The 10,593-nt window shown below is 55.7% G+C and overlaps 1 protein-coding gene across 2 annotated transcripts; it reads right to left on the reverse strand.

Annotated features, from left to right (window-relative positions):
- Positions 1-851: 851 nt before the first annotated feature.
- On the reverse strand, positions 852-10,032 carry FAM78A (family with sequence similarity 78 member A). Of its 2 annotated transcripts, XM_072353026.1 has the most exons (3): positions 9,896-10,032; positions 8,685-9,486; positions 852-4,537 (listed from the first exon to the last, which is right to left on the reverse strand). In XM_072353026.1, exons 2-3 carry the CDS (start codon positions 8,945-8,947, stop codon positions 4,009-4,011), a joined length of 792 nt encoding a protein of 263 aa, XP_072209127.1. In that variant the 5' UTR covers positions 8,948-9,486; positions 9,896-10,032; the 3' UTR covers positions 852-4,008. The 2 variants fall into 2 exon arrangements, with proteins under 2 accessions (XP_072209127.1, XP_072209126.1); XM_072353025.1 differs by having other exon boundaries at positions 8,685-10,032.
- Positions 10,033-10,593: the final 561 nt, after the last annotated feature.

Consider the following 10,593-nt stretch of genomic DNA (forward strand, 5'->3'; position numbering starts at 1 on the left):
AAGCGAGGAGCTGCTGCTGCCTTCTGCTTCAAAGTGAGGGCAGAACATCTTGAAGCCGAGTGGGAGAACCTGGGCAAGGCAAAGCCTGGTCTGTGGGCTCAGCCCAGACGAGGTGCTGCCATTATGCACTGTTAGTGTGACCTGGTGCTCCCAGGCTGTCACCCCCCCCATAGCCCAGCACTGCCTGCTGTCCCCTCTCCCCCTCCTCCCTCCCAGACTAGGGTGTCTAAATTTAGCCTGCTATCAACAGATGAGGCTGGAGTGTTTCCACTGTGGAAATGAATCCCATTCTGAACCTGTCCTCCCCATCCATGCGAATTCCTTCCCCCGTGCACTCCGTGCTCTCCCTCCCCTGCCGTGTTCCCACCCGCTGCACTGCTGTGCGCTGCTGCATCTCCCTGAGCAGAGCACGATGCTGTTTGCATTGCATGCCTGCACACAGTTTGGGGCGGTGGGAGCAGGGACCCAACAACAGCATGGAAAAGGCTGTGCAAAGGTTGCCTACTGCTTTAGGAAGGTTCCCCCCAGCTGCAGTATTTATGCTTGCAGTATTTATGCTCGCAGCCTTTTGCTAACCAAGCAAACAGCATCAGGGAGCAGAGCTGCAGCAGTTGGGCTGCCTGCGTGCTCCCATCGCTGCTCTGTCCTCCCATCACACGGCCTGCTAATGAAAAATGCAGGATGCTGGCTGGTATTTTTAACCAGAAACCTCCCCGCTCTGTCTGCTGCGGCGTCAGAGCTGCAATGGGGAGAAAAAGCTCCCTTTGCTCACCATGAAGCGCGTTGCAGCCGAGGTTGGGAAGTGCTCTATTGCAACCAGCTAACACCTGAACCACTCCAGGCAGGCGGGTTTGAAAACTTCACTTTATTTTTCCCGTCTGTTATAAAAGCAGGGTTTTGTTTTTCACATCGCCATGAGTGTCCAGACTTGGTACATCGTGGGTTTGTTTTCACAGTATCTCTGCAAGACCAAGGACGAGTCTTATTGCTGTGCCGAGAAGCGGGGCTGGGGCTGCCCCCACCTCCTCACCCCTCACCTTCCCAGGGCTGTGCAGAATGAATAGGCCAACCCCCCCCCAACACTGCTCAGGGTTTGGGTCTGCCCTGCTGGGCTCCTGACCCCAGTGCTGCTGGCAGAGTGGTGGGGCAGCTCGGTGCTTCATCCCCTTCCCAGCACATCCTTGTTTTGCTCTCCTGGATGCCCTGGGTCACCCCCATCCCAGCTGTCACCCAGCGGTGCCGGCAGCACCCACCCCTTCCAGCCACCTTTCCTTTCAGATACAGTTTTGCAATGAAGCAGCATTGGAAAAACATCACTTGTAACCATGAAGCATGGGATCTCACCAGAGGCAGCAGCACTTTCTATGCTGGGTGTGGTGGTGTGGATGGAGGTGGAGGAAGGGGGGAAGTGGTCTGAAACTAGGCACGGGATAAAGGCATTCTTTGGGGAGGGGAAGGTCCATGCAAAGCTGACCCAAAGTGAAGGTTGGATTTATTTACTGCTCGGCTGGGTCTGTTCAGTGCAATGGGACAACTTAGCCAGGAGGTCGGTATGGAATTGCATGGATGCATCCAGTCCACCAGCTACAGGGAGAAGGAAATGGATGTACTTGATGTGCTGGGAGAGACCGAGTCCAACACGAAGCGAAGTGGAAAAGGACATGGGTGTTCCCTGAATGTGATTTTTTGGTGACTGAGAATAAATCTTTTCCTTGGAATTCCTTTGTGCAGCTAATTAAGACAACTGGGCCCCGTTTGTTCGACCCATGCTGACATCAGTGAGAACTGTAAGTACTCAGCACCTGGAGACAAAGTGAATACCAGACATAAATACCCCTTCTACTCCCACCCGCCTGCCTGCCCGGAGCAGCAGTAAAGGTGCGTGTAAGTGTTACCAGCAATCACCCACAGCTCCCATTTTGTCCTCTTCTGCATGTATTGCCTAGGAGAAAATACAGCCAAGTCCTGAGGGCTGTGCCAGTAGAGCTGTAGTTGGGATCTGAATCCATGTAAGAAAATGAAGTTCAGTAGAGTGACTGTGCAAGTCAAAGCCTCCCCAGCTTCGTCCTTTATCATCCCAAAGCCTGGATGTAGGCAACCTTTGGCTGATGGATTTGGGGTTGATCCGGTCCAGTTGTTTGCAAGCTGCTTGTGATGCCAGACTGCCTACCTGTAGGGTCTCCCATTGGAGGGGGAGAGCAGCTCTGCAGCGCAGGTAGGAGGGCACCCTGCCTGGGGAGGCACGCTGCAGGGACCCCACGTCCATGTTTGCTGGTTTGAGGCGGTTCGGGGGGGATGTATCTTCTGGGCGTGCTTTCCCCACCCAGGGGAGATGCTGAACCTGTTGCCATAATAGTTGGCGTGGCTTTGGAGAGGCGAGGAAGGAGAAATCCTTGTTGTGTGGGAGGAGGAGGCGGCAATAGCAGCGAATGGTGCTCCCCCATGGGAGAGCCTTCTGAGCAGCCAGCGCGGGACCGAGACCTGCTCGGACCAGCTGGGAGCATCTACAGCTGGGCTCTGCTCAGCCCCAGCTCTGGAGGCGTGTTGTGAATAAGAGGAAGAAACGTTATCTCATGGAAAGCACTGCCACAGACACCCCCCTCCTTTTGAGCAACCTTCCTGCACCTCCTTCCTCTGCAGAAACGCATCTGCTATCTCTGAAGCCATCTGGATGAGGCCCTTGCTGAAACTCGGGTTCAGGCTCCTGCTCCAAATGCTCTTTCTTGACTGGAGGATCTACACACAAGATGTGGGCCTTCCCTGCTTACCACCCCGTGCAGGATCCTTGGCTACATAACCAAATGGGTACGGTCTCACCTGGGGTCCTGTCTGCACCCCGGTCCTGGAAGTTGTGTAGATCATGAGGTCATTGGGAAGAAAACTACCTATGAACCCCAACGTGATTCGTTACTGTAGGAAGAAGAGTTCTTTCGTAGCTTTTGTTTCTAGTGTTTGCTAGGAATGGCGCCCGCTGCTCTCGGCCGTTCCTGAATTGTGGATATTGCTGGGTAGATGTGGCGGATGGATCTGCCCTCGCTTACACCCACGTGTCTCAATGCCTCCGCACACAGCACAGGTGTGGTGACCCCGGAGCTGTGGCTGCAGCTGCTGGCTCTGCACGTCAGATCATCCCGTGTTACAACGCTGAGAAGTGCAAATGGGCTGAGCTCAATTCGTCCTGCCGAGTAGGGAGATGCATGGCCGCGGAGCTCCATCCTACAGCAGTTTATTTGCATTGCTTTGAAACTGAGATGATTTTCCGAGCTTCCCTCGTTTTAAAACCAGGAAGGTTTGTCTTTTGATGGCGCTTGTTCCATTTTCATGCCCTTTTCATTGCCTGTGACACACTGATGATCCTCTCCTCGCTCCGAAGCTCTTTTCCCACAAGCTCTGTAGAAAGGACATTCTGCCCGGTGGTATTTTTTGTTGTTGTTGTTGTTTTCAGACGTAGCTTTAAGGCAAAAGTTTGGCAATGCAAAGCAAAGTCTACATAAGGCCGCATGACTTGGATTTGCAACTCAGAACCTTACAGCTTAAAAAAAAACAAAGTCCATATCTTAAAGAGTTGACTTGCTGCCCCAGGAACTTCTGTCCTCAACCAAAAAAGAAAGTGGGGGGGGGGGGGAAAGAAAAGACTCTTAAAATCCCAAATCAAATGCTCTTATCGTTGTGGGCAGTCTGGGCAAGCTAATGAGACTGAAGTTCAAACAGGAACCGAAAGAGGGAAGAGAACAAAAAAAGCAATACTGGTAGACATCAGTGTTCGTTTCTTCCCTTAGGAATCCAGTGGTGAGACAGACCCCGCCCTGAGGTCTCCTCTTTTAGCTTTAGCACAGTGAAATCCGTCCCAATGGGAGAAGGTAGAATGGTTGCATTTGTTGAATGACTAAAAAAGTGCATTTCGCTTTCGCTCAGATTACACGTGTTTATTCTAATACCTAAGAGATTGTTTTGCCTCGTTTCCAGTTTTGTTTTCTCCCTTTCGGTGCCGGGACGCCAGGTGTTTTACTATCGGTGCTTGGGAGGTATCACCACGAGCGGTGGTCCATCCTTTGGCCTCCACATGAGTACCTGAGCATCGTTGGCATTGGGTTTGACAAGGGCACTGGGTGGTATTGGCTCATTCTTACTGAGGACCTGGGGCTGCTCCTGAGCCGAGGGCTCCTGCAGCTTGGCACGCTGCCCCAGGGGTCTGCTGGGGTTCACCTCTATGCCCAGCCTCATCCGCCACTTGATAGTCTGCAAGGTCACCATCTCGTTGGTGGCCATGTTGGTGGCCACCAGCCAGGTGGTGAAGCTCTGATCCCGGTGGATGCTCGTCAGCTTGGCCACGTTGCTCTCACTGACGGGCACTGCCCACGTCACGCTCGGGTAGAAGTTGTCGTTCATGCTGATGTTGAACTTGGACTCCTTCTTTGTGGGACCCACGATGGTGCAGGTTTCTGTCGTGTTTCCGTACCAGGGATAGTTCACTCCATCTGAATCGCTGATGGCCTGGATTTTACCCTCCAGTAGATCTGGGAGCTCCCAACTCGACCTGCAAAACCAACGAATGACAGGTAACACATTAATTAATTCCTTTAGAAACATGCAGGACTTCAGGGAAGGAGAGGAATGAGCTGGGAACGCGCTCCTGTTTGTATTTTATTGGGCCTTATCCCTCTCATGCAAGAATCATCATACTGCCCCCCAGGCTCCCATTTCCCCTCGCTGCTCTGATGCTGTGCCCACACTCGCAGATGTGCCCTTTCTTTCTGGCCAACCTGCGGTCCCTCCTTGCTGGCTGCGCGGCGCTGGAAGTGTAACCCATCCCTCTGCAGCCCAGGAAGGACCCGGTTCAAAGGCTGGGATGATGTTACAGTAATCAGAGAAACAGAGGTCAACGAGGTGGTAACGCTGCCCCATCCCAGCACCGGTGACACCACGCACCGTGAGCCAGCCTGATGGAAAGGTCAGCCAAGAAGGGAGAGCAGCCCTCTGCCATCCCACAGCGCCGGCACAGAGGAGCTCCTGGGGTACTTGGGGAGCGAGGGATCAATTAATCGATCGTTTTCATGGCTACCTGCACTAATCTGCAGGTGCAGGGCAGGATCTGGGATCAGCACCACAGCGCTGGGGTGCGTGGCTATGGATGTGCGGATATGGGATGCGGCATCGGCTACTGCAGCCTTCTGCTCCCTGCAGCCAGCAGGCAGAGGGAGTCCTTTCCCTGGAAGACAACGTGAACCTGCAGCAGCCAGGAGTCCCCCAGCAGCCCTGCTACAGCCAGGGATGCTCACTCGTTTTCTCTCCAACCCAGAGCCATCCCAAGGGATGCACACCGGAGGACAGGCTGCTCCATGCAGCCATGCAGGAGGCTGAATTCAGGCTCTCCCTTTCAGCAGTTGTTTTAAGGTTCTTGTCCACATTCCTGGTTCTCAGCGTGACTGCAGCTCAGGGCTGAGATGTGACATGAAGGTGCAGAGGTGGAGGCTGCGTGGGTGGGAAGGTGCCATGCTGGGCTGTGAAGATCAGAAGCTGCAGTGGCTGCTGCTGGTGGCTGCTGGGGGTGGCTGCCCTGCTGCCAGCACACCTTGTATCTGCGCTCAGTAATGCGGCAGTGGTGCTGGAAAGAATGCAATGGAACGATCTTCAGCTGCATCAGCACCTTTCTGTGACGGTGTGGAGCCAAGGGAAGGCCAGAAAGTGCCCAGTAAACACTTTGCTGACAACAGCAGGAAAGGCACCATCATCCTCTCTGGTTACACAGGCCTGATGTGGCTGATCAGCTCCAACACCAGGAGGTTCTGGGCTGTAATTCTGCCGCTCCCGCTGCTCCCGAACCTTCAATCAGAATGAGCATCACCAGAGACCAAACCCCTCATAACAAACATCCTCGTGCTACCAGGAGCAGGCACTCTGCCCAGCGGCAGCCCTGGGATAACCCTTATAAATCAGCCATGGTGTTCTGTAAGAGCACCAAAGGCTTTTCCTCCAGCCCTGCAGAGGCAGCTGTGATAGCTCAGCAAGAGAGAGGTGCCCACTAACATGCAGTGATGGCACAGCACTGCCCAGCTGTCCAAGTGACTCTCAGGGCAGGAAATCTACCTGCAGCTCTTTGAGATTTGCATCTGATCCCATTCAAGCTGCATTATTTCTCGCTCTGTTTTGCATAGCACCATCTGCGCTGCTCCTTGCACGTCTCCATGGAGATGAAGAAGCAGGACTGGGTGATGCTGGTCCCACTGGAGCTGGGTCCTGCAGGTCAGAACCCCACAGCCCAGCAGTGACGATGCCACGTGGCACAGCAGCATCCTGCCCTGGTGCTTGGGGTGAGCCCTGCTGACAGCAGCACTGGGATGAAGGGGGTTTTCCCCAGTTCTGCATGCAAAGAGGTGACAGAGTGCTTCCATTTCCTCCTGCCCGGGGTGTTGAGCCACAAGCAAAGTAACCCCAGCATTTACACGTGGTTGGAGCTTTAGTTTTTCCTCTCTCCATACGCCTAAGAGGGCTCTATCTGGTCAAAAAATCACCGTTTCCACTTTAAATGCACGTGTCCAAACTGATGCAACTCTGCATCTAACCTCCATGCGTGAGCCTGCTGCACAGCTCCATCTGCTCGGCTGCTCCTCACTGCTCCGTCCCAGCACTGGGGGCTGCTGGAAGCACTGCATGGCTCAACCCATGGCGTTCATTTGGAGTCTTCTGTTGCACAAAACAATGCAGGTTGAGGCGTTACGACGGCTGACAGCCACAGGGTGGGCACCACCTGCACAGAGGTCTTCCAGAGTGCATTCCAATGGCATGAAGCAGCCTTGCAGCCCTTATTTAGGGCTGTCAGATGGTGGCACGCCATCCTGGTTCCATCTGTATGGCTCATCTGTATCAGCCCAATGAGCCTCCCAGGGAAACATCCCTCTGCTTCCCTGGCTTTCTGGATAATGACTCTCCCACACACCTGCAGCGCTTCATTCTGCCTGCCTGCTCACAGAGCTCACAGCAAACTTTTGCCTGCAGCTCTCAAAGCAACACGGTACGGGGAGGCTGCACCACATCCTGCTTTACAAGTGGGGGAACTCGGGGGCAGAGAAAGCAAACAGCACAGGTGGGGTGTGGGGTGAGCCCACAGCAGCAGAGGCGTGCTGGTTCCCTGCCTGCTCCTCCTGCTGTGGTGGATGTGAGCTGTACTGACATCTGGGGACATCCCCATGTCCCCCCGCAGCTATGTGTTCCTATGTGTGAGTTACACCTGTGAATCCCCACAGCCTGGAACTGGGGATGTCTGAGCAACAAATTTGTCCTTGCTCGATGGGTTTGGAGCCAAAAAGCCCACAGCTTTCAGGCCTGCTGTAAGTACTTCTACAATCAAGATAAGCTCAGCTGCTCCCTTCCTGCTGCTGGTGTTGGCCAGGTGCTGCAGTTTGCACCTCCAGGTGCTTTCTGTGTGAGCAGAGAGGACGTGAGGACAGCAGCTTGTCCCTTAGGGCTGCTCCTTGGGGCGCCCTTCCCCGTGCTCTGCATCTCCCTGCATGTATTTGCTCATGTCTGAGCTACCCAACCTGTGCCTGCAGCTGGGCAGGGATGGAGAGCTGCGCACGCACAGAGGATGCTCAGGCCTCCAGGAGGGCACTGCGCTCTGTCCGAATTTCTCCTCTCCAGCCCTACCTCCCCATCCTCTCCCTCAGCCCTCCCCATCCACTCACGCTTTAATCCACACGGGGCTGAGCCAGCATCCCCCCCAACCCCCGAGGATGAGCAGAGGGGCAGCAGCTCCCACCCCTCCATCCTCCCTCTGTGCCCCCAGAGCCGAGCAGCGCCCACAGCCCCCACTGCATCCAGCTATGCTCTCTGAGCTCAGGCACTGCAGGGTTGCGCTGCCGGCACCATGAGTTGCAGAATTGCAGCTCCATGCAGACACGCAGCGCTGCTGCTGACTGCACTGTGGGCCAAAGCCTGCAACAGTGCTGGGCGAGCAGAGCGCCGGCGGAGGGCTGCGGGGGGAGGCTGGCTGCTCAGCGGGGAGGTGACATTTCCATTTGACTCATTCTTGTCTCACTATGACTGTCTGACCGGGAACACGGGGCTTTTGGAGAGCAAACAGCCCCTACATTCCTCCTACCTCACATATATATATCTATGCCTATTCCCACTCTTATAGATATCCCAAATGAAGCCAATGTCTGTTTGTTTTCCATCCTGCCCCAAGATGATGCACAGCGTTACCCCTGGCTAATCCCACCTCAGGGCTGCCTGCAGCTGGGAGCAGGTTCCCCCCCCCTGCCATCCCCATGTCCCCGCTGCACTGGTGGCACAATGCAGCACAACAGGGGCTGGGAGCAGCCACAAGTGTCAGCATTGGGGTTGCCCCGGGGTGCCCTCAATGCGCAGTGTGTGATGGGGGGGGGGATGCAGAGGGGTGCCCTTTGCAGGAGGGCTGGCTTTGGGGCTTGGCTCTCTGGTGCTGCTCCTGGTTTGCCAGCAGCACGTTCCCATCAGAAGGACAAGGACACCCGCTGCTTTAAAAGGCGCAGGCACAGCTCGCAAAGCACAGGAGAAAGTCCTGCTAAGTTTCACAGAAACCAGCTTCTAGCATCAACCCAACCGCGCTGTTGGCTCATCCCAGCCAGGCCGTCGCTCCCTGCTCTTCCTTCCCACCTCACCGATGCCCACACAAACACACACGCACGCGCTCTGGAACCACTTACATTCCCTGGTCCCCGTAGTGATTGTAGAATTCCATGTGGCTGCACGCCTGGATCCAGCCCACGATCCACGTCTCCTTCTTGGGGATGGGGGGCACCAACACCTGAGCGGAGGCGCGGAAGTGAGGGGTGCGGTAACGTAGGACCACGCTGGAGGACTCGTCGATGCTGGTGGGGATGGGATCGATGGAAGCTTTGACTTCAATCACCGAAATACTTTCCCGGAAAACTTTGGATTTGCAGCTAATGCTCTGAATACAGCCCATGGCATAACCCGAATACAGTCCGACGCAGCTCTTGGGGTACTCCAGCAATCCTGGGCAATATTAGGCATTGAAATGATCGATTACGGATCTTCTCGGTGCTTAAGCCCATAAGTGGTATCCATAGGATAGAAGATTCATCGCGCAGAGCCTTGATGTGCCGCCCGTCCTACAAACGTCGCTCCTGCCCGGAGGTTCGCTGAGCTCCAGAAGCCAAAAGGGGCCTTTCAAATTGTTCCCCTTTTAACGACCCTTTAAATCTCTCCCTCGGTCTTTAGGTTAAGGGGGGGGGGGGAAAAAGCCTGTGGAGTTCAATAAATGCCGGTGCTGCTGTTAGCTGATATATTTAGTCCTTCCTTTGCTCAGATGAGGTCCGTCATTCCCCGTCAAGCGTGGGGCCGGCCGGCATTTCCCTTTATTCTTTGGATGAAAAGCAGAATGTTGATAGACACATCTATATAAATAATGAAAGAGTTTGGAGCCCCAGCTTGTCACAACCGGTGTGGATTTCCACTTCCTGACTCGCAGTTGTTCACAACTTCCTTTCGCACAAAAAAAAAAATAATAAAAATTTACAATAATAACAGAAAGAAAATAATAATAATAATAATAAAAATAAATAAATAACCCGGCACCAAACCCCAAACCCGACGAGTGGAGAAAAGCTACAAAGTGCGTTTTGGAGCTTCCTTCGCCGTCTGGTTGGCTGGTTCTTTTTTTCCCCCGTTAGAAATAGCCGGAGCGCTCCGTGCCGGGGGGCTGCGCGGAGGGCAGCGGCACAACTCAACACCCCCCCCACCCCCCCCCCCGGGGCCGCTCAGCACCGCACAATCGCCGCCCGTCACATCCCCGGCGGCGGCGGCGGGGCGGGTTGGGGGGAACCCCGCGGTCCCCCTTCCTCCTCCTCCTCCTCCTCCTCCTCGGAGCGAGCGCTGTCCGCAGCCGTCCGACCTTCCTCCCGCTCCTCCTTCTCGCTCTCAGCCGGCGGCGCTCATGGGGCCGCCCCGCACACGCGTGTGTGCCGCGGGGAGCAGCTCCGGGCCGCGGCCGTGCGCCGAGCGCTGCGCGGGGGCGCAGAGCGGCGGTGGCGGCGGCGGCGGCGGAGAGGGGGGGTTGTTGGGGGGGGGGCTGGTGGGGGATGGAGGCTCCTGCGCGCTGCCGTGCGCTCGGTGTGAGATTTTTATTTATTTATTTGATTCCTTCGCTTCTTCCCCGCTGTGCGCCCGGGGAGGTGAGAGAAGCAGAATCGGTGCCTCCGCCTCTCGGCTGCCGCAAGCTTCCTCTCTCGCAATTCATGCATACGGGGACGCCGCTTGTTCCACCCCTCCGTCCCCCCCCCCTCCTCTTTCGCGCTGGGTTTCAGCCTTTCAGCTCGGGGGGGGGCACCTGCAGCAGCCGCAGCGGTGCGGCCGGGTCAAACTTTGCGGCAAAGTGGCCCGAGCGCCGCCACCTTCCGCGTCCCCGCACGGCTCCCACCGCAGCCATCGCGCTCCGGAGCTCAGCGCAGCGCCTCTCCCTGCCCCGCACCGCCCGCCCTGCAGCGCTCAGCCCCATCCCTCCCCCTGCATTTCGCTTTTAAACTGCAGCTGTTGAAGCTAAACCTCCTTTGCAGAAACAGCATTTCCTCCCACGTGGCCGTGAATTGTGGG

This window comes from Excalfactoria chinensis, chromosome 18, assembly GCF_039878825.1.
Source record: "Excalfactoria chinensis isolate bCotChi1 chromosome 18, bCotChi1.hap2, whole genome shotgun sequence".
Classification (NCBI taxonomy): domain Eukaryota; kingdom Metazoa; phylum Chordata; class Aves; order Galliformes; family Phasianidae; genus Excalfactoria; species Excalfactoria chinensis.

Bases quoted from the DNA above. Each gene is read 5' to 3' on its own strand.
- FAM78A (XM_072353026.1), bottom strand. From the start codon at position 8,947: ATGGGCTGTATTCAGAGCATTAGCTGCAAATCCAAAGTTTTCCGGGAA. The intron at 4,538-8,684 runs GTAAGTGGTTCC...TTGGTTTTGCAG, and splicing joins CACTACGGGGACCAGGGAAT to GTCGAGTTGGGAGCTCCCAG.